The following is a 23,901-nucleotide window of genomic DNA, read 5'->3' as shown; positions in this document are numbered from 1 at the left end:
TGGTACATTAGCTTATTTGTTTTAGTTGTAAATATTTGTCATGTATTGTTGTTTTTCTGACATGTTCCACATCCTGGAGGACCTCCTCACTACGGATCATTTGGAATGAAAGTAAATCTAATCTAATCTAATACAACAAATGAATGAATTCTGCGTATTCCTGTCAACCATCGTACTGTAATAAAATGATCGGATAACCGTCGAGTTTGCATAACAGCAAATCACTGTAGTTGCCCAATACACACAAAACATATTCGTACCTCTCATTTGTAATATGATGTGTAACCACTGTCCAGTCTATTCCGAAAGATTTAACTGCCCACATTACGCAATTTAAAGCGTTTCATCCGTCGCTGTCATCAGAATAATAATGGAATTTGCAGTAAAAGTTATCACGCACAGTTCACCCATCACCAAGTTCTAAGATACGAGGGGCGTTTGAAAAGTCCGTGCAACATCCGAGAGACGGCACAACCGGATCGTATCGATGTCATGTTTAGTTAGTAGCATCTTTGGAAAAAACGCACACCAAGTTTCAGCCATATTGGTCTATTTCTTTGTGTTTGGCCTTCGTGAGAATCAAGGCAGTCGAGTGGTTGTCAAAAAATTGACAAAAAAGAATTTCGTGTGGTGATTAAACATTACTTTACAAAAGGCAAAACGCCTCAGGAGACTAAAGACAAGCTTGATAAACATTACGGTGACTCTGCACCTTCGATTAGAACAGTTTATAAATCATTGATAAAATCCATGATATGATGATGAATGAATGAAGAGTTAAGGTGCGTGAGATTGCCAGCGCTGTGGGCATCTCGAATGAATGGGTACATAATTTTTGCATAAACATTTGGACATAAGACAGCTATCCGCAAGATGGGTCCTGTGATTACTCAAGCTTGACCAAGATTGGAACTGTGTGAAGTGTTGTAAGGATGGTTTGCAGCTGTTCAGGAAGAATCGGAAGGACTTTAAGTTACGTTTCGTTACTATGGATGAAACGTGGATACATTACTATACTCCTGAGACCAAACAACAATCTAAACAATGGGTTACCAAGGGAGAATCTACACCAAAAAGGCGAAGGCCATTCCTTCAGCCATAAAGGTTATGGCGATTGTCTTTTAGGATTCGCACGGGATAATCCTCATCGACTATCTGGAAAAGGGTAAAACTATTACAGGTGAATATTATTCATCGTTGTTGGACCGTTTGAAAACCGAGCTGCAAGAAAAACGCCGGCAATTGGACAGCAAAAAAAGTCCTTTTCCATCACGACAATGCACAACCACACACCTCAGCAGTTGTGTCAATAAAATTAATGGAAATAGGATTCCCCCCTATTCTCCAGCCTTGGCTCCCTCGGACTACCATTTGTTCCCCAATTTGAAGAAATGGCCGGCGGGACAAAGATTTTATTCAAACGAGGAGGTGATTGCAGCAACTAATAGCTATGTTGCAGACTTCGACAATTCCTATTATTGGGAAGGGATCAACAAATTAGAACAGCGTTGGACGAAGTGTTTAAGTCTAAAAGGAGACTATGTCGAAAAATAAAAAAGGTTTACCCCAAACACGTAAGTAGTTTTTATTTTTGCACGAACTTTTCAAACACCCCTCGTATTTTATAATTTGTATCAGATGTTCAGTATATACCGCATATTTATTCAAGTATGTAATTTAAAGGTTTCATCTATTGCCTATCACCAAAGTCAAAATGAAAACGAAAGAGACAATACAAGAGTAGTAGCTCTCTGAGTGGCAAAGAAGAAGCTCTTCGATGGTAGATCACGAACAATATGTGGTTCATGCCCAATGTGTGGGAGCTCTGATACTGGCCTCTCGACACATATCTTCAGCTTCAACGCGATACCACAGTTCATCAACAGTATTGTCACGAGCCAGTTGCTAGGCCACCATTGACCAGACGTTTTCAATTGGTGAGAGATCTGGAGATGTGCTGGCCAGGGCAGCAGTCGAACATTTTCTGTGTCCAGAAAGGCCCGGACAGGACCTGCAACATGCAGTCGTGCATTATCCTGATGAAATGTAGGGTTTCGCAGGTATCTAATGAAGGGTAGAGCCAAGGCTCGTAACACATCTGAAATGTAACGTCCACTGTTCAAAGTGCCGTCAATGCGAACAAGAGGTGACCGAGACGTGTAACCAATGGCACCCCATACCATCACGCCCGGTGATCCGCCAGTATGGCGATAACGAATACACGCTTCCAATGTGCGTTCACCGCGATGTCGCCAAACACGGATGCGACCATCATGATGCTGTAAACATCACCAGGATTCATCCGAAAAAATGCCGTTTTGCCATTCGTGCACCTAGGTTTGTCGTTGAGTACTCCATCGCAGGCGCTACTGTGTGGGATGCAGCGTCAAGGGTAACCGCAGCCATGGTCTCCGAGCTGATAGTCCATGCTGCTGCAAACGTCGTCGAACTGTTCGTGAAGACGGTTGCTGTCTTGCAAACGTCCCCATCTGTTGACTCAGGGATCGAGACGTGGCTGCACGATCTGTTACAGCCATGCGGATAAAATGCCTGTCATCTCGACTGCTAGTGACACGAGACCTTTGGGATCCAGCATGGCGTTCCGTATTACCCTCCTGAACCCACCGATTCCATATTCTACTAACAGTCATTGGATCTCGACCAACGCGAGTAGCAATGTCGCGATACGTTAAACCGCTATCGCGATAGGCTACAATCCGTCCTTTATCAAAGTCGGAAACGTGATGGTACTCATTTCTCCTCCTTACATGAGGCATCACAACGACGTTTCAACAGGCAACGCCGGTCAACTGCTGTTTGTGTATGAGAAATCGGTTGGAAACTTTCCTCATGTCAGCACGTTGTAGGTGTCGCCACCGGCGCCAACCTTGTGTGAATGCCCTGAAAAGCTAATCATTTGCATATCTTAGCATATTCTTCCTGTCGGTTAAATTTCGCTTCTTGTAGCACCTCATCTTCGTGATGTAGCAGTTTTAATGGCCAGTATTGTATAATATTCTTACGTTTTTAAAAATAATGAAAATTGTCCACTAAGTGCTTTTAAAAATCATTATTTTCATATGTTTTTTTATGTTTAAAACTTCTTTTACAATTGTATAACCTTGGGTTAAAGTGCGATTTTTTGCGTCACCAGCCAGCCCATTCGTGGAGAACTGAAATGGCAGTTTGCGTTTGCGTTTCCGTTTGCGAGTACCTGCTGGTGTGTGCCTCTAGAAATCAAATCAAGTTGTTACCTTCATTTGTAGATGATCCACTTCCTGGTATGGTGTTCTTATTTCGTCTTAGCAGATTAGGTCTGCATTTATTAAATTCCAGCCAATCAATGTTTTGTTATTACTAAGTTATGGTCTGAAAACATATCTGCAATTGGCATTTCTGCAGGCCTATATCTAGTTCTTAAATCTTTGCCTAATTGCAAGTTAGTGGAGTATGTATCTTACATTTTATAGAAAGTGAAGCTGAAAATATCAGTTTATTCTGCCTTCAATTTGGTTCTGGGAAAAATTACTCTTAGTAAGTCACCCCACTCACAGTTTTTTATCCATTACATTTCTAGTATATTCTGCACAATTAACTGATGATGTGGTTTTATCATACAATCAACTATATGCTAGTAATTTCATTACTTTAATCTCTTTAATGTCTAACATCAATCTGCTCATCTCCCTCTTCAACTTTAAAGTTTCTCCACAGTATTCATTCCAACATCTGATCCTCAAAGTAATAGGTTAGCTTTACTCGCACTTCGTCTAGTAATATATCAGCTCCCCCTCCCCCCCCCCCCAAAAAAAAAAATATTCCACCTAAAGTTCCCATTAGAAAATTAGTTATGTACTAAGCATGCTGCAAACCGTAATAGAAGAGTACATCATGAGATCACTTGGAACACTGTACGAACTTTTATGTCTTAACGGAGTATTTCAGTCAGGTTCAGAAACTGCTTCACATCATAACACAAAAGTCATGCCCAATACATGTGTTTTCTCACCAGCCGTCTTATACACCGGTGTACCTCTTTAGCTTGGATGTGCTTGCTTACCAAAACTTAAAATGTTTCACAACTGCAGTCATGTCCGGTGACGATTACATTTAAGAAATAGTCATTGACTGTAATCCGTAAGTACACAGCAAAAACTGAGGACAAAAACTTGAAAATTTCATTCATTGTAGAAAACATGAGAAATACTGACATCATGTTTGTACACGGTAAAACAGGAAAGAAAAGAACTGTAGCAGACGCTTGTTACTCACATTTAATTTATTCTCTTGTCTCAGCGACACAAGTCCGTACAATATAAATTAAAAATAAATTATTTAATATAAATATGTCCGTGGTGAATGAAAGCAGAATATTCGAGTTCTATGCGTTTTCTACACAGTATCATTAGACCACATGGACTATGTAAACCTGGATGATTCTGTCACGTTAAGTCTCTTCTCTGCATCTCGATATAGCTCACTGAAGAGATTATCAACCTAATGAGAATGCTGAGGTGGTTTTTTGGTGTAGTCAGGGGGAGAATGTAGTGGTGGTGATATTGATGGAGGCGGTACTTTGGCTGAAGAGGGTGCTTTCACTGGAGGAGTTATAGGGGATGGTGGCATAGGAGGAGGAGGAATGGCCTCTGTCAGTGGCGGCTTATGTGGTGATTGTTCGTCGTCATGCTCATTGCACTTTGGCTGAAGAGGGTGCTTTCACTGGAGGAGTTGAAGGAGATGGTGTCGTAGGAGGAGGAGGAATGGCCTCTGTCAGTGGTGGCTTATGTGGTGATTCTTCGTCGTCATGCTCATTTGGTGGTGTCGAGACCGGCTCTGGCTTTTCAGTTTCGTTGTCTCCATTAATGAAGTGATGATAAGAATGTTTGTAGTGGCCAGGCTTGTAGTCATGTTCAAGATCATATTGAGGATGAGCGGGCTTGCTGTCAGGATGTGCTGGTTTGTGGTCATAATCATAATCATGGTCATCGTAAACAGGCTTAACGTGAACAGGCTTTGGTGAAGGTTCAGGATAGTCGTATTCGTGATGATCTGGCTTGTAATCAAAGTGTTCGGGTTTCGTTTCATGTACTGGCTTATAGTGGTCTGGTTTAGGTGGAGGGACTGGATGAGGTGAGGACGCAGGTTTGTGATCATAGTGGGCTGGTTTTGGAGGGTAGTCTGGCTTGGGAGGATGTGGAGGATAGTCTGGCTTAGGCGCAGGGGGAGGGTGGTCTGGTTTGTAGTCATAGTGGGCTGGAAGGTAGTCTGGCTTAGGTGGGTGAGGAGAGTAATCTGGCTTAGGTGGAGGGGGGTGGGGCTTTGGTTTGTGGTCATAGTGATCTGGCTTTGGTGGAGGAGGAGGAGGAGGATGATGCGGTTTATGGTCATAGTAGTCTGGCTTTGGAGGAGGAGGAGGAGGGGGAGCATGGTCTGGTTTGTGGTCATAGTAATCTGGCTTTGGAGAAGGAGGAGGAGGAGGTGGAGGATGGTCTGGTTTGTGGTCATAGTAATCTGGCTTTGGAGGCGGAGGAGGAGGAGGAGGCGGAGGAGGATGCGGTTTGTCGTCATAGTAATCTGGCTTTGGAGGAGGAGGAGGTGGGGGATGGTCTGGTTTGTGGTCATAGTAATCTGGCTTTGCTGGAGGAGGAGGAGGAGGATGCGGTTTGTGGTCATAGTAATCTGGCTTTGGAGGAGGAGGGGGAGGATGGTCGGGTTTGTGGTCATAGTAATCTGGTTTTGCTGGAGGAGGAGGAGGAGGATGCGGTTTGTGGTCATAGTAATCTGGCTTTGGAGGAGGAGGGGGAGGATGGTCGGGTTTGTGGTCATAGTAATCTGGTTTTGCTGGAGGAGGAGGAGGAGGATGCGGTTTGTGGTCATAGTAATCTGGCTTTGGAGGAGGAGGGGGAGGATGGTCGGGTTTGTGGTCATAGTAATCTGGTTTTGCTGGAGGAGGAGGAGGAGGAGGATGCGGTTTGTGGTCATAGTAATCTGGCTTTGAGGGAGGAGGAGGTGGAGCATGATGGTGCGGTTTGTGGTCATAGTAATCTGGCTTTGGAGGGGGAGGAGGAGGATAGTCTGGTTTGTGATCGTAGTAATCTGGCTTTGGAGGGGGAGGAGGAGGATGGTCTGGTTTGTGATCATAGTAATCTGGCTTTGGAGGGGGAGGAGGAGGATAGTCTGGTTTGTGATCGTAGTAATCCGGTTTTGGTGGAGGAGGAGGAGGGTGATGCGGTTTGTGCTCATAGTAATCCGGTTTTGGAGGAGGATGAGAAGGTGCTTTGTGATCATATGGTGCTGGTTTATGGTTATAAGGACCTGGTTTGTGATCGTAGTGGTCAGGTTTGTCATCATAGTAGTCAGGTTTGTGATCATCATGACTGGGATTGTGGTCGTAGTGGTCATAGTCATAGTGATCGGGTTTGTGAACAGGTGGCGGCGGTTTGGGCTTGTCACTCTTTTTGCAGAACGGGATCTTGCTATCAGGAGGTACGCAGTTTTTGATTTCCATAGTGGCTGTCACGTGTTTGTCGATGATCTTTTCCACTTTGGTCACCCAGAGCGTCTTAGTGAGTATCCTCGTGACGATGACGGCGGGCAGCAGGTTGTTGAACACGCGCTGCTGCTTCTCGGAGGGCAGGGCGAGGGCTGTCTCCTCCAGAGCCGTGGCCACCTCTTCGGGCGCCGGCGTGGCGCGGCGGAACTCCAGGTAGCGCGCTTCGCGCTCGCTCTCGGCGTCTCCCGCGGACGCCTCCAGCGAGGTGCTCCCCTCCAGCGCGGTGCTGTCCAGTTCGGAACTGCGACCCTCGCGGTACTCGAAATGCAGACCAGAGTCGGGAGCGGCTGTGGCGGTGATCCTGGAGGCCACGGACATACCGTTGTATAAAACGCAGAGGATAATAGACTAATGGAATTAGAAATCGCAACCCCAATAAGGAGTTGTACGACATAAACTAAATTTGGTAGGAGCGTATCTATTCCATTTTCGCGGCAGTCGCAGAAGAGTGGCGTCAGTAGCGCCACTATGAGGATGTAAATCGGGTTTGTTTAGACCAAACTGTAACTGTCAAAAGTGTTAGTTACCTTTACTGGACGTGGTGAGTTGATGCATTTAAGACGCCATAACCAGTAGCCCACTGAGTTTGAAATAAATCGAGTAATAGGGCCATGAGAAGTTGGATTTGACTTCTGCGACACTGCAGAGAGACTCGTGAGGAATGTAGTCATTGTACGAGGGGTGTTTGAAAAGTCCGTGCAACGTCCGAGAGATGGAACTACCGGTGCGTATCGGGGTCATGTTTAGTTAGTAGCATCTTGGGAAAGAACGCACACCAAGTTTCAGCCACATTGGTCTATTTCTTGTTTGGCATTCATATGAATGACGGAAGTCGAGTGATTGTCAAAAAAGGGATGAAAAAGAATTTGGTGTGGTGATTAAACATTACTTTATGAAAGGCAAAACGCCTCAGGAGACTAAAGACAAGCTTGATAAACATTACGGTGACTCTGCACATTCGATTAGAACAGTTTATAAGTGGTTTCAAAATTTTCGGAGTGACTATATGGACACAAGTGATGCTGAACGTTCTGGACGCCTTGTAGACTCCAGAAGTCATTGATAAAATCCATGATATGGTGATGGATGACAGAAGAGTTAAGATGCGTGAGATTGCTACTGCTGTGGGCATCTCGAATGAACGGGTACATAATATTTTGCATAAACATTTGGACATGAGAAAGCTATCCGCAAGATGGGTTCCTCGATTGCTCACGCTTGACCAAAAACGGAATCGTATGAAGTGTTGCAAGGATGGTTTGCAGCTGTTCAGGAAGAATCCGCAGGACTTTAAGCGTCGTGGATGAAACATGGATCCATTGCTACACTCCTGAGACCAAAGAACAATCTAAACAATGGGTTACCAAGGGAGAATCTGCACCAAAAAAGGCGAAGACCATTCCTTCGGCCGGAAAGATTATGGCGACTGTCTTTTGGGATTCGCACGGGATAATCCTCATCGACTACCTGGCAAGGGGTAAAACTATTACAGGTGCATATTATTCGTCGTTACTGGACTGTTTTAAAACCGAGCTGCAAGAAAACTACCGGCGATTGGACGGCAAAAAAGTCCTCTTTCATCACGACAATGCACCAGCACATACCTCAGCAGTTGTGTCCCCCCTATTCTCCAGACTTGGCTCCCTCGGACTACTATTTGTTCCCCAATTTGAAGAAATGGCTGGCGGGACAGAGATTTTATTCAAATGCGGAGGTGATTGCAGCAACTAATAGCTATTTTGCAGACTTGGACAATTCCTATTATTAGGAAGGGATCAACAAATTAGAACAGCGTTGGACGAAGTGTATAAGTCTAAAAGGAGACTATATCGAAAAATAAAAAAGATTTACCCCGAACACGTAAGGACTTTTGAAACGCACCTCGTACTTGATGGCTGGCATGGTGGTCACGGGAATGTACGGTCGCAAGTAGACCAGTTTCCGGACGGCCACGTGGCACTACCGAGAGGGAAGACTATCGCGTTCGGCGTATGGCTCTGGCGCATTGTACTGCGTCTGCAGCAGCAGCTTAAGCAGCAGTTGGCACCACAGTGACACAACGAACTGTTACAAATCGGTTACTGGAAGGAGAGTCAGACGCCCTGTAGTATGCATTTTATTGATCCAAAAGCACTGTTATCTGTGGCGTTAGTGGTGTCAGACGAGACGTCATTGCAGAGTACGATGAAGGTCTGATGTTCCCCATTAAAGCTTGTTCTGTCCCAGTGGCAGTGACGGCCGTGTGTTGGTTGGAAGTAGGCCAGTTGAGGGCCTGCAACCAAACTGCCTGCGTGCTAGACACAGTGGACCTACACCTGGAGTCATGTTCTGGGGTCCGATTTCGTACGACAGCAGGAGAACTCTCGTGGTTATCCCACGTACGCTGACTGCAAATTTGTGCGTCAATCTGGTGGTTCAATCTGTTTTGTTGCCGTTCATGAAAAGCATTCTAGGGAGTGCTTGCCAACAGGATAATGCTCGCCCACCTACTGCTGTTGTAGCCCAACATGCTCCACAGAGTGTCGACATGTTGCCTTGGCCTGCTCGATCATTAGAGCTGTTTCTAGTCCAGCACGTATGGGTCATCATCACATGACAACTCGAGCGTCATCCACAAACAGCATTAACCGTCCCTGTATTGACGGACATGGCAAAAGGCATGGAACTCCGTCGCACAAACTGACATCCGGCACGCTTGCATTCAACAAAAAAATGTTCAAATCTGTGTGAAATCTTATGGGACATAACTGCTAAGGTCATCAGTCCCTAAGCTTACACACTACTTAACGTAAATTATCCTAAGGACAAACACACACACCCATGCCCGATGGAGGACTCGAACCTCCGCCGGGACCAGCCGCACAGTCTATGACTGCAGCGCCTCAGACCACTCTGAAATGTAATTCTTCCACAAAGGAAGTGGCTTGTAAAATATTTGTAACAGGCGCACTTGAGTTTTTCTCGTCATCCTGGTTCCCTTATGAGGTTGGATTAATAGCAGAGATAGAGAAGACCCAATGAAGAGCGGAACATTTCGCCACGAAATCAGTCAGTAACCACGAGAGCTTTACGGAAGTGCTCATCAAACTCCTGTGGCAGACGCTACAAGAAAGGCGTTGTATATCACGGAGAGGTCTACTGTTGAAGTTCCGAGGTATCAGATCCTGCTGGATACGTCTCGTACTGACCGTGACGAGAAAATCAGAGAAGATGGAATTTATACAAAGGTTTATCAACAGTCGTTTTTCCCACTCACCATTCGCAAACAGAACTGGAAGAAGGGGCGAGGGGGTGGGGGGGGGGGAGGAATTAACAGCAGTACTGAAAGCACCTTCTGCCCCACAGCCTAACGTGGCTTGTGAAGTACAGCAGTAGGTGTAGATTTCTACTCCCGAAAATGAGTACCTCGTTTCCTACCCTGTTATATTCTAAGTGTTTCTCGTCAAATGAAGGGTGGGCATACAACTGCTAAACTGCCCCAACTGCAAAGCGTAGCGACTGCCCTTTCTTGAAGGGCTACAGGATAAATTTGGAAATTAAACATTGTCCTCTTTTGCGGGCTATCGGTCGTTATCGTGTACAACTTAGCACAAAAATAATTAATGTAAACCTGTGCAAAATTAAGTTGACTTATCACTTGTGTTGCATTATGACAAATAAAAATCTCTAAGTAAGGTACATGTGGAGTGAAATTAACTTAAGTATTAATTACAGTATTGATGTCGCATCGATTACATCAATTCAGTTCATGGCATAAAAATCGCATAAAACCGGAACAAAGGCAATACTCCAGTTGCAAAGATGTGTAATTTAGGAAAAAATGTTTCTGACTGCATTCTAGACGAAAGGAGCTTTGATCTGCTCAGATATAGTTTCTGGTAGTGCGCAAGATCTAAAAAGGAAGTTCTCATTCGTGACATGTTTCTGTAATTACACTAGGACTTCAGATACATAGGTAATATCATTCAATCTGAAACCAAGGTTCAAAACAAAGTAACTTAAATAATTTTTGTTGGCTAGAAGGCATGAAACCTATTGAAGGAGCTATTTTTTGAGAAAAAATGATGAAATGAAGTTCAAGAGATACATGTGCGTATGTAAGATGTATATTCTCTGTACTTATTCCCTAAGAGTAGGTAAAAACTCAATGAGAAGGGCTACATGTAGTCTTGCTATCATAAAGAAAATGTTTCTATTGAAGGGATCCGGAAAAAAATTATTGTTAATAATGGAGCCATGTTGAGTGCAGTGAGAATTATCCGAGGGTAATAAGCACAGGATTCGAAAACATTTATAATACTAAACTCAAAAGGTACTCTTCAGAAATAATACTCTAACCGTAAAAAATAAACTTTTTTTAGATGTCTGGAAAGATACTAAACTAAGCATTTTCATTTGGAATATCGTGTTCGATTTAGTATTCATCTTGTTCATTTGAGAAGTAATGAACATACAGGAAACAATGCGCTATCGAAATCCTAGACAGTCATCAACGAACGCAGAGACCACATCGGATATCCTTCAAGAAGTTTTTATACACCCACTGACTTCTTCCAAATATTAATAACTTAGCAGGCAATATTGCCTATAACTATTTCTTTCTGCGTTGGCACTGCGATGCTAACTCCCGGTATTGCACACAGCTCTACTCTGTCAGGGAGTTTCAAACCAGCACTCTCGCTGGTACAGAGTGAAAAATTAAACCGGGATCCACTGTCGTGTGTCCGGCCTGATAGGTGAGTGGTCAGCGTGACGGATTACCGTCCTACGGGCCCGGGTTCGATTCCCGGCTAGGTCAGGGATTTTCTCGGCTCAGGGACTGGGTGTTGTGTTGTTTTCATCATCATTTCATCCCCATCCGGCGCGCAGGTCGCCCAATGTGGCGTCGAATGTAATAAGGCCTGCACCAAGGCAGCCGGACCTGCCCCGCAAGGGGCCAATGACTCAAACGCTCATTCCCATTTCCATCCTGTCGTATGGATTGCGAACTGACATTAATGTGAAGAGGGGAACGTGAGCGTACACATAATTGGTAACAAAAACAGTCAAGGATTTGTTGCACTCAGGAAACCCATCACGGTCAACGTTCTACAACGTTTAGTAGTGATATTCTTCAACAATATTCTCGTAAAGAATACGTAATTCCAAGGCTCGGTTTTTGGTTAGTAAGCTTGGAATATAAGTGAAATTTACTAAATGTCGATATTCGATTTTCAGCGAGTTATCTGGGAATATCTGCAGCCTTTTACGTACACAGCTTGAACCAGAAATCCACCGACAAACTTTCGGAGGTGGTAGTATGGACCGAAACAACAAAAAAAAGTCTAGTAACCCTGTGCTCTAGAATACATACCGTAAGAGTTATGAGTACTTGTTTATCTTCACTAGTACGAGAAACATCTCTTCTACTGAAAGTTCTTTGCTTTCCATATTTTGAGTGGTGGTAGAATGGATCAAAAAAAGAGCATGCAACTTCGAGGAGGACCGGTGAAACATGAGATGGAGAAAGTGAAAGTCATAGCATTCCCGAGGAAAGTGGAGGGTATGAATGCAAAAAGGCGGACCTTGTCAAAAGTTGGACTAACAGCGGGAAGGAAAAGAAAAATACTAATGAGAGTTAAGACTGATAGGCTTGCCCCATTCGAGATTCTTTTATTTTCCGAAAGAAACTCAATTTCACTGGATTCCTGAAAATTGTAAAAAGCTTCCTAACTCTCCCATCTGCGCACAGTAGTTAAATAATCGTACTGCGATCTGACCTTGCACTAGACGCCAATAGAAAATGGAAGAGTTTCACGACTGCAGCAAGCAGTGGCACTGACCTCTTGGCGGAAGACGGGCTGATGTAGAGCCCCTCCTCCGGGTAGTCGTCTTCGTCGTCTTCGTTCTCGCGGTACTTGCCGTGCTCGTGCGGTCCGAAGCAGGGCGGCTTGACGCCGTACATAGTCACACACACTGGGTGCTCCGTCACCTTCTTCGTTACCTGCAACAAGCGAAATTTTCCGGTTAATTCTCACGATAGAGACTAGTGACGAACTACAGCTCTTATAAAGGTAATCAAAGAAGCATTGATAGCATATTACTCCAGTTATAGAATCATTGATATTAACAAACACAGAGGGCCAGGTTAAAAAAAAATGTACAAATGTGTGTGAAATCTTATGAGACTTAACTGGTAATGTCATCAGTCCTTAAGCTTTCACACTGCTTAACCTGAATTATCCTAAGGACAAACACACACACCCATGCCCGAGGGAGGACTCGAACCGCCGCACAGTCCATGAATGCAGCGCCTCAGACCGCTAGGCTAATCCCGCGCGGCGGGGCCAGGTTCATTTCATCAATCATAAGAAAACAGATTAGTTCCCAGGGCGATCGGAATTTCCTACACACTGTGGAATCATTTTTCTATAATGCCCTGTTAACATTCGGAGTATCCATCACACACAGTCGATGCCGTTGATTGTGGGAAAGTTGCAACTCCAGAAGCCGTAAACAAATGTAAGGTGGCATATGTAGGATCGATATTTCAAAAACGAGTAAACAAATTTAGCCCGTTACGCACAAATAAGCTGGCTGACTCATTACCCTTCGATTACGCTACTACAAATAAAACCTGGAAAGCCTAACGACTGTAAAATATCTAGCAGTATCCATCCGCAGCGACCTAAAGTGGTATGATCACATAAAACTAGTCGTATGTAAGGCAGGCTGAGATTCATTGAAAAAATGCCAAGGAAACGTAAATGATCACGAAAGAAGTGACTTATAAAACATTGATTCTTGAGTAATGCTCGTCAGTTTGAGATCCTCAGCAGGTAAGATTTATAGAGGAGATAGAGCAGTCTATAAGAGCAGCACTGCGTTTCGTCATCGTTTCAGTGATGTCCACCAAACTCCAGGAGCAGATGCTACAACAAAGGTATTGTGCATCACGGAGAGGATTACTGAGAAATACCGAGAGCGTACTTTCCGAAAAGAAGCAGGAAACGCATTACTTACTATTACAAACATCTCACTAAATGACCATGACGGGAAACATAAGAGAAATTACAGTTTATATGGAGACTTACACACAGCCTATCTTCCCACGCTCATTCGCGACTGGAGAAATGGTAGCGGTACAAGAAGTATCGTCCGCCACAGACCGTAAGGAGTCTTGCGGAGTATATAGATGTAGATGCGGATGTAACTGCAGATAAAAATGATCGGCTTAAGATTCGCGTACTGATAGATCTCCCCATATCTCTTGAACTATTCTATCTGATGAGTTCCCACGGCCGTTGCGAGGTGTATATCGAAAGATTAACACAGTGAATCCAACAATAATATTGTTCCCCAGATGTTCAATTGGGTTACGATCCGGAAACTTTGGCCGCCATAAAGCTACGTTGGTGTCTTCATTATGTATCCTGGCTAGTTTTCGACACTTCTATCCATATATACATACACGCTGTCTTTCTCATGTACCTCATCCGTACCAGACACGACAATAATAACGTGCCAGAGAACTTGAGAACGGCATTGTAACTAAATTTGTAGACAGTGCCTTTATGTAGATGTACAGTTCTAGCGAAGATCACGAGTCGTTTTAAATCACAACGCTGATATCACAGCACTGAGTTCTGGTAGCAGTTGTTGAATCAGGTTTCTTCTCCAACATGCTCGTCGAAGACCATTTGCCAAACCAACTGACAGCAGCTTCGATATTACCCACTGCTTCGGCAACCAAAACGCAGCAAGGGTCGCTATTTTTTTTAAAGATATTACTCTCTTTTTCATTGGTTTATTTGGCCAGTGACCTAATCATATTCATCGTTTCAGAAATACTGCTCTTCCTCCCCTTTCCCATGATCGTACCCATTCAAAAACGGAAAAATGCGCCTTCTTCGTCCACGAGGGCAGTGAGTAAAATGTGCGTAGTCAACGCCTGTATACATGCATCTCACCATACAGTTAACGTGAAATTCGTCATGAGTTGGCGCTGTAGAAATGATGAAATGATATGCCTGGACGGTTTTTTTTTTTTTTTTTAAATCATCGGTCTTCTGACTGGTTTGATGCGGCCCGCCACGAATTCCTCTCTTGTGCCAACCTCTTCATCTCAGAGTAGCACTTGTAACTTCCGTCCTCAGTTATTTGCTTGATGTACTCCAGTCTCTGTCTTCCTACACAGTTTCTGCCCTCCACAGCTCCCTCTAGTACCGTGGAAGTCATTCCCTGATGTCGTTACAGGTGTCCTGTCATCGTTTCCCTTCTCCTTGCCAGTGTTTTCCACATATTCCGTTCCTCTCCGAGTCTGCGCAGAACCTTCTCATTCCTTACCTTACCACTCCCAAATAATTTTCAACATTCGTTTGTTTTGTAGCACCACATCTTAAATGCTTCGATTCTCTTCTGTTCCGGTTTTCCCACAATTATTTCCTGCCCGTATATAATACATAATTAATAAGGAAGAAGACAATGTCCTAACCTGGAAAAATGCTGTAATTATTCTCCTTAAAAAAAGGAACCGAAAAAGCACATAAAAAGTTAGACTTACCAACCCCCTCACCGTAATGTACAAGATATTTTTAAAATTATCACCAAGTGTATAAAAAATAACATTGGATTTTAATCAGGCAAAGGAACAAGCTGGTTTCAGCAGTGTTCATAGCACAAGCCGCTAAATAAATTATAGAACGATGCAGTTAGTATGAACTGCAACTTTGCCGGGACTCATAGGTTTCTAAAAGATTTTATCTCAGTTACAACAAAATCTGTACAACCATTGAGAAATATGACGTTAAATCAACGAATATGTTACTTCTACAGCTTAGATTAGATTTTTTCGGAACAATAGCAGATTTAGATCTGAAAGAGGAGCGATGCAAAGCTATACTCGGAAACTTAGAAGTTTTTGGATCTTTAAATGGAAAAACGAAGATAAAATAGGCAGTAATGGAAAATATGTGAACCATTTTCGTTTTTGTTGACAACTTTCTATTTGCTGCCTGCAGTCCAGACAAATTTCACCAACCGATAGAATGGATTAACAGAACAAGTTTGAAAATCAATAAGATAAACATTATGTATAGTCAACATATTGAAACTAAAATAGTATAAATTAACAACCAAGTCGTAAAAGCAGTGGATACGTTTTTATATTTAGGACAATTGTAAACAATATCCATATGGACATACAGATACATAAACAGAAGGTAAATTAACGTGGTTTGCTTTAGAGAAACTAAAGTGAAGTTTCAAAACAAAGTTTCCAATGTGCCCGAAGAGAAAAGTTTACAATAAGTGTGGATAACCAGCTTTGGCTTATCGCAATGAGAAAAATGCTTTTAAATGGAAAACCACCCAAAAACTGATGGGCTGCAGCCTCAAAGAAAATGAAATGGAGGTGGATGGGTCATGCAGCCAGGCAAGTGATTGACTGATGGACAAAGGAGATTCTTTGCTGGATTCCAAGATATAAGAAAATACCAGGCTCAATACCCAGTGGAAGGTGCTTAAATGACATTATAAATCGCGCAGGAACGATGATTGCGTATATCTGCAGACCGCAAGGCGTGCAAAAGTCGGGGGTAGTCTTTTATCTAGCAGTTGATGTCAAATGTCTGACAATGGTGTTGATGCTTGCTCCTCCCTCTACTTTTGTAAAGAAGAAGTTGTATGTTTCGAAAGCTAATACCAACAATACTTTTCATCGGCTGTAATACATTATAATTTCATTTTAAAATGTTCTACGAGTCACATAATTTTACATTAAACATTAGCAGTTTCAACTTTAAGATTGAAATCATCTAAAGATTGAAATCATCTACAGACTCACAGAATATATTGTGGCCTGTCCAAAATATCATGACATTTTGAGATGGGTATGAGCGTTGGCCTGGAAACAGGTTACAGCTTTTAAGATGTTACTTACGAAACAAGACACAGGTGTATTTATTACTAATACCCTCTAATATGCAAAGTACCCACAATCTTACAGCTTTTTACGCTCGGATACCGCTCTAACGTCTGTCGGGAGAATAATTCTTTTATTCTTCCAATAGTATCTGAACTTAGAAGCAGTCTGATTACAGCAGTACACAGTGTTCGATAGCTAATTCGACTTACTGATCTCTAACTGTCGCTCAGCGTGGGTATATTTCCGCTTATCCAACCAGTTGATAATTCCATATCTGTGCGTAAATATTTCAAGGAGTGTTTTAGCATTATTTCTGAGGCGTAGTGAGCAGGCATAAAAAACTGCAGCACCTGGTAGACACAACAACAATACTCATCGAAATGGAATCGTCAATCCGTTGAATACTGAGAAAGATACCGTCGTCCTAGAGGTAATTTGCATACTGCATGGCATCAGTATCAAATATGGCACTATACCGTCCATATATCTGTAGGCGAATCAACTGCTCAAGTTGAAATGAAGAATCTTAACCGAAAATAATTGTTTGAATCATATTTTACAAGTAAGTACAGTGAGAAGTTGTGCACTAAATTCGACTTTTTAATGTAACTGTGGGGGAACAGATTTTTCCCCCTGCCCAAGTTTCACACATCTCAACTTCCTTTCTTTTTAGCTGCACTTCATTGGCGACAATTTAGACTGTGAACGACATCGGAGGATTACAACACCATGCTCAGGGGCTACCTACTGTGACAATAAACGTCTACATCGACGTCAAACAATGCATCAGCGAAACTGCAGTGCAACTAAACACAAAGGGAGTGACTGGTACATAAAACAGTTTGCAGATGTGACCTCAAGAACTGATTTATGAAAAAAGCAATGAAGCTACGGATAAATGTTTGGGTGAAGACGAACATTTCAAGTCATCAAAATTCACCATAATTATAATGTTCCAAATGACAACATTCTGTCATCAAGACTGCACAATTACTGACTTGAGTAGGAAATAATAAGGGCAACGGGGTGTAATCGACTTAAGTCAGGCTTTGCTGAGGGAATTAGTTTTGTACACTTGACGCTAAAAGTAGTAGATTAGTTTTACTATTCTGGCAACAAAGTAACCAATAGTGGCCGAAATAGCGATAAAATACAGCCTAACAATAGCAAGAAAATCGTTTCTAGAAAATCTAAGACTTAGGAGGTCTTTTCTGAGGCTGTTAATTTTTAGTTTAATTCCGCACTATTGTAGAATTTCGGCCGAAGGCCTTTTGCTGTTGCCCTGTCGACAACTTTCTTACAAAAGCACTATGAGATTTACAATACAGTGACAAATCAGTACACATATTACGCTTTGTGCGGTACTTTACATTCTTTGGCTGTCCGTTCATCACAAATCTTCGACGGAAAATTTTGCAACAGTGGCCTGTTGTTCTTGTTGTACATGAAGACCACCACTTAGCCTAGCACTTCTTAGAGCAAATGTCGCGTGGCAAGCTTCATTTACAACATGTACCAACAGTACAAGGCACTTCAAACTTGCCTAAGGCCGAAATTGTGCAATACTGCAACAGTGAACTAAAAATTGATAAATGAGGGTGGCATTGACTGATATAAGGAATTAACGACAACTGCGAATCAGACTTCAAAGAAAATCTTTGCTGAACATGCCTGGAGCGTAACGCTGTACGGAGGTAAAACGTGGGCGATAAACGGATCACACAAGGAGAAAACATAAGCTTTCGAACTGTGGTGCTACAGGAGCGTCAGTACTGAGATTATGAGGCACCAGTTGCCTAAGTGTGTAACATATTTAATTTAATAACAGAGGGTGTTTCTAGAAGACACGATCCCATTATCAGGTTCCACAAACAAGGAAAACTTAAGTCATTATTTCACATACGAAGACGCCCGTAACGGAATAACGAAAATCAGTCCGTTGTATGTATGTTAGTACATGAAATAATGAGAAATGATGATTTCTGTTTACCTTGTTTATGCAATTTGATAATGGGATCCTGTCTTCCAGAAACATGTTGTGTTTTTCAGTTAAATAAATAACACCTTTGGTCAACTGCTGCGTCATAATCTTTATGCTATGACTTCACAACAGGTAACTAAAGAAAAATGTGTCAGATTAGATGAGTAGATCGAATTACTAATGAGGAGGTACTGAAGAGAATTGGAGAGAAAAAAATACTATTAAAAAAATGTTCAAATGTGTGTGAAATCTTATGGGACTTAACTGCTACGGTCATCAGTCCCTAACCTTACACACTACTTAACCTAAAATATCCTAAGGACAAACACACACACCCATGCCCGAGGGAGGACTCGAACCTCCGCCGGGACCAGCCGCACAGTCCATGACTGTAGCGCCCTGAGACCGCTCGGCTAAACCCGCGCGACAAAATACTCTTCAACCTGAATATAAGAAGGGTTCGGCTGCCTGGCACACGTACTGGTACTACAAGGAATCGTCAGTTTCGTAGTGGAAGAGAATGTGGGTTGGGACTACGTTGCAAAAGCTTGGCTGCAGTGAGTGGGCTCAAATGGATGTAGAGTGTAGTAGTGGAGAGATGAAGAGATTTCCGAGGGCACAGCATGGAGAGCCGACCGACACCAGTCTTCCGACAATAAATAAAACAACAAACTTCCTGGTAGATTACACTAAGCGACAAAAGTCACGGGATAGCGACATGCACATACATATAAAGTCGGCGGCAGCGTCGCGTACGCAAGGTATAAAAGGGCAGAGCATTAGCGGATCTGTCATTTTTTCTCAGGTGATTCATGTGAAAGGGTTTCCGACGTGATTATGGCCGCTCGCAGGGAATTAACAGATTTTGAATGCGAAATGGAGCTAGACGCATGGGACTCTCCGTTTCGGAAATCGTTAGGGAATTCGGTATTCCGAGATCCACAGTGTCAAGAGTGTGGCGAGAAAACCAAAGACAGAGGGGCGAAATTTGTCGTTAATTGGCTGTGGTAGCAGACGACCGAGCGAGTGCTTTTGCTAACAGCACGACATCGTCTGCAGCGCCTCTCCAGGCCTCGTGCCCGTATCGGTTTGCCAATAGACGACTGGAAAACCGTGGCCTGGTCAGATGAGTCCCTATTTTAGTTGGCACTAGCTGATGCTAGGGTTCGAGTGTGGCAGAGACCCCATGAAGCGATGGACCCAAGTTGTCAACAGGCACTGTGCGAGGTGTTGGTGGCTACATAGTCTATTAGTGTGGGGTGCGTTTACACGATTATGTTCGACTACCTGGAGACCACTTGCAGCCATTCATGGACTTCATGTGCCCGTGATAATGCCCCATGCCACAGGACCCCAGTTTTTCGCGAAATTGGTTTGAAGAACATTCTGACAATTCGAGCGAATGATTCGGCCACCCGCATCGCCAGACATGAATCGCATCGAACATTCGTGGGACATAACAAAGAAGCGACCAAATTCCTGCGCCGTCAACGCTTTCACTATTATGGATGGCTATAGCGGCAGCATGGCTCAGAATTTCTGCAGGGAACTTCGAACGACTTGTTGAGTCCATGCCACGTCGGGCTGCTGCACTATGCCGGGCAAAAGGAGGTCCGACACGATATTAGGAGGTATGCCATGACTTTTGTCACCTTGGTGTAAAATTGTTTTTGGGACCAAGACACGTGCTCGGGAGGTTTGCCTTTTGATGAAAAATGCTCTACCAACAGAGCTACCCAAGCACGACTCACCAGCAGTCCTCATAGCTTTACTTCAGTCAGTACCTCCTACACTGCACGCTTCACATAACTCCTCCTACGAAACTTACAGGACAAGTACTCCTGAAAGAAAAGCCGCGCGGGATTAGCCGAGCGGTCTAGGGCGCTGCAGTCATGGACTGTGTGGCTCGTCCCGGCGGAGGTTCGAGTCCTCCCTCGGGCATGGGTGTGTGTGTTTGTGTGTGTGTGTTTGTCCTTAGGATAATTTAGGTTAAGTAGTGTGTAAGCTTAGGGACTGATGACCTTATCAGTTAAGTCCCATACGATTTCACACATTTGAACATTTTTGAACGCCTTACGGAAGCACGGCTTAGCCCCAGCCTGGAGGACGTTCTGTGAAGTTTGGAAGGTGTGAAATAAGGTATTGGCGGAAGTAATGCTCTGAGGAAGGGACGTGAGACATTCTTGGGTAGTTCAGTCACGCCGGCACGATAGCTCAGAGAACTGAGTGCGGTAATCAGTGATGAACTTGAAGGGGTGTCATGTGACGTCCGCCAAGATCGAACGATGAGAACGATGACGAACAAAGTGAAGAGGAAAAAAGTGGGTAGAACATTTGCCTCCGAAAAGCAAACGTCCCGAGTTCGGGTCTCGGTCCAGCACAAAGTTTCAATCTGTCTGGAAGTTTCATATGACCGCAAACTCCACTGCAGAGTGGAAATTTCATTCTGGAATACATGAAACAGTTTACTGTGTCAATGACTTCTTCATTTTACCTCTAAGCGTTTCGATGGTGAACATCATCTCAGGTGGAGGGCTGTGTAGTTAAAATCCCTCGTAAATACAATTTACTGGTAGTAATTCATGTTTTTTGACTTTAACAAAAGACTAAATGCGACGTGCCTTAGACATCGTCTGCTCCAGTGGAAAGGCGTCTGTGCACTACACTAACACCAGGAATTTAATTACGCAATTCTGCACCTGAGGATTCGAAACGCTTATCGAGAAAATAACGAAGTTCCTTATCGACGATACATACAGTCTTCGGGTTGAAGACCACAACAGCATCGTATGGCTCCCCATAACATGTGTCGTAGAATAACTCGCCTTCACTTCCATCTACACAACTGGCCATTAAAATTGCTGCACCAAGGAGAAATGTAGATGTTAAATGGGTATTCATTGGACAAATATATTACACTAGAACTGACATGTGATTTCATTTTCACGCAGTTTGAGTGCATAGATCCTGAGAAATCAGTACGCAGAACAACCACCTCTGGCCGTAATAACGGCCTTGATACGCCTGGCCATTGAGTCAAACAGAGCTTGGATGGCGTGTACAAGTACAGCTGCCCATGCAGCTTCAACACGATACCACAGTTCATCAAGAGTAGTGACTGGCGTATTGCGACGAGCCAGTTGCTGAACCACCATTGACCAGACGTTTTCAATTGCTGAGAGATCTGGAGAATGTGCTGGCCAGGGCAGAAGTCGAACATTTTCTGTATCCAGAAAGGCCCGTACAGGACCCGCAACATGAGGTCGTACATTATCCTGCTGAAATGTAGGGTTTCGCAGAGATCGAATGAAGGGTAGAGCCAAGGGTCGTAAAACATCTGAAATGTAACGTCCACTGTTCAAAGTTCCGTGAGTGCGAGCAAGAGGTGACGGAGACGTGTAACCAATGGAACCCCATACTATCACGGCGGGTGATACGCCAGTACGGCGATGACGAATACACGCTTCCAATGTGCGTTCACCGTGATGTCGCCAAACACGGATGCGACCATCATGATGCTGTAAACAGAATCTGGATTCATCCGGAAAAATAACGTTTTGCCATTCGTGCACCCAGGTCTAGTCGTTGAGTACACCATCGGAGGCGCTCCTGCCTGTGATGCAGCGCGCCCGCATCTCGTGGTCGTGCGGTAGCGTTCTCGCTTCCCACGCCCGGGTTCCCGGGTTCGATTCCCGGCGGGGTCAGGGATTTTCTCTGCCTCGTGATGGCTGGGTGTTTTGTGCTGTCCTTAGGTTAGTTAGGTTTAAGTAGTTCTAAGTTCTAGGGGACTGATGACCCTATGGTGTTAAGTCCCATAGTGCTCAGAGCCTTTTTTTTTTTTGTGATGCAGCGTCAAGGGTAACCGCAGCCACGGTCTCCGAGCTGATAGTCCATTCTGCTGCAAACGTCGTCAAACTGTTCGTGCAGATGGTTGTTGTCTTGCAAACGTCCCCATCTGTTGACTGAGGGGTCGAGACGTGGCTGCACGATCCGTTACAGCCATGCGGATAAGATGCCTGTCATCTCGACTGCTAGTGATACGAGGCCGTTGGGATCCAGCACGGCGTTGCGTATAACCACCCTGAACCCACCGATTCCATATTTTGCTAACAGTCATTGGATCTCGACCAACACGAGCAGCTATGTCGCGATACGATAAACCGCAATCTACAATGCGACCTTTATCAAAGTCGGAAAAGTGATAGTACGCATTTCTCCTCCTTACACGAGGCATCACAACAACGTTTCACCAGGCTACGCCGGTCAACTGCTGTTTGTGTATGAGAAATCTGTCAGAAACATTCCTCATGACAGCACATTGTAGGTGTCGCCACCGGCGCCAACCTTTTGTGAATGCTCTGAAAAGCTAATCATTTGTATATTCACAGCATCTTCCGCGTCTGTAGCACGTCATGTTCGTGGTGTATCAATTTTAATGTTCAGCAGTGTATGATCACAATATGTTTTAGTCCTACCCCAGCGGCTTCGCTCAGCGATGACCATCCTCAGTGCTCTTTGAAAAGTGGCCTAACGATTACCATCGCTGCCAAAATCGGCAATCTAAGGAGCGAGAAATCTTTTGATCACAGACTGGAACAGAAGAAACCGATTCTACACTTACTGGATCACTGTTCTATTCGCGACTATGTCAGAGATTGTGAGACAGGTACGGTAGACTAGCGCAAATGCGAATTTCGCTGAGGTGGGCTACGCACCTCGACGAAGACGGTGCGCGTGGCGTAGACGGTCTCGGTGCGGTGTATGGGCGGCATGCCAGGTAGCGAGGGCAGCGTGACGGGCAGCGGCGGCAGCGTGGGCAGCGCCGGCAGGCCCGGGATGCCCGGCAGCGGCGGCAGGCCCGGCAGCTGCAGCGGCGGCGCCATAGTCTGCTTGCCCTCCGCGGAGTCGGCGGCCGCGCCGGCGCTGGGGCTGACGTCCGCGCCCTCTGCCGCCTCAGCTACAGCCTCCTTCCCGGCATCACTGCTGCCGCCGAACAGGCTGCTCAGGCCCAGGTCCAAGGCCAGGGCCGACTCCAGCACCACGGCCACCACCAGCAGGCCGCACCACACCTTCATCCTGGAGGAAAACGCCCACACTGTACTCCCTACCTGCGTCCTTCTACCGCTTCACTTCTCAGAACACGGTGTTACCCTGCAGCCACACTTTACAGTCAACTACAGTAATGTGTAAAATACACCAACAGCAGGAGATACACAAAACCTTCGCAGTGTGATAGCGATACTAAAATTATCGACTACAGAGCCACTAAAGCGGAGTTACTAAACATTGTTGTTGTTGTTGTTGTTGTTCTTGTGGTCGTCAGTCCTGAGACTGGTTTGATGCAGCTAGTAATGGTTCTTTATTTACGTGACCATTACGGCCCTCCAACCCCAGTTCTCGATACCAGTAATATTGTACTACTTTTCTGCGAAGTAACAGACATATTTTTGTGACAATATTCAC

At 44.3% G+C, this 23,901-nt stretch overlaps 1 protein-coding gene across 1 annotated transcript; it reads right to left on the bottom strand.

The window, feature by feature from the left end:
* Window positions 1-4,687: 4,687 nt before the first annotated feature.
* On the bottom strand, window positions 4,688-23,513 carry LOC126188502 (uncharacterized). The gene is made up of 3 exons (XM_049930106.1): window positions 23,154-23,513; window positions 12,376-12,536; window positions 4,688-6,854 (listed from the first exon to the last, which is right to left on the bottom strand). The coding sequence occupies exons 1-3, from the start codon at window positions 23,511-23,513 to the stop codon at window positions 4,688-4,690; spliced, it is 2,688 nt and encodes an 895-aa protein (XP_049786063.1).
* Between the last annotated feature and the right edge of the window lie 388 nt (window positions 23,514-23,901).

Source organism: Schistocerca cancellata, chromosome 5, assembly GCF_023864275.1.
Source record: "Schistocerca cancellata isolate TAMUIC-IGC-003103 chromosome 5, iqSchCanc2.1, whole genome shotgun sequence".
In the NCBI taxonomy this organism is placed as follows: Eukaryota; Metazoa; Arthropoda; class Insecta; order Orthoptera; family Acrididae; genus Schistocerca; species Schistocerca cancellata.
The sequence above is the reverse complement of the archived record's forward strand: the minus strand, read 5'-3'. Positions and strand labels throughout refer to the sequence as shown.

Bases quoted from the DNA above. Each gene is read 5' to 3' on its own strand.
- LOC126188502 (XM_049930106.1), bottom strand. From the start codon at position 23,513: ATGAAGGTGTGGTGCGGCCTGCTGGTGGTGGCCGTGGTGCTGGAGTCG. The intron at 12,537-23,153 runs GTGCGTAGCCCA...CGCTTGTTGCAG, and splicing joins CGCGCACCGTCTTCGTCGAG to GTAACGAAGAAGGTGACGGA. The intron at 6,855-12,375 runs GTCAGTGCCACT...CGTGGCCTCCAG, and splicing joins AGCCCGTCTTCCGCCAAGAG to GATCACCGCCACAGCCGCTC.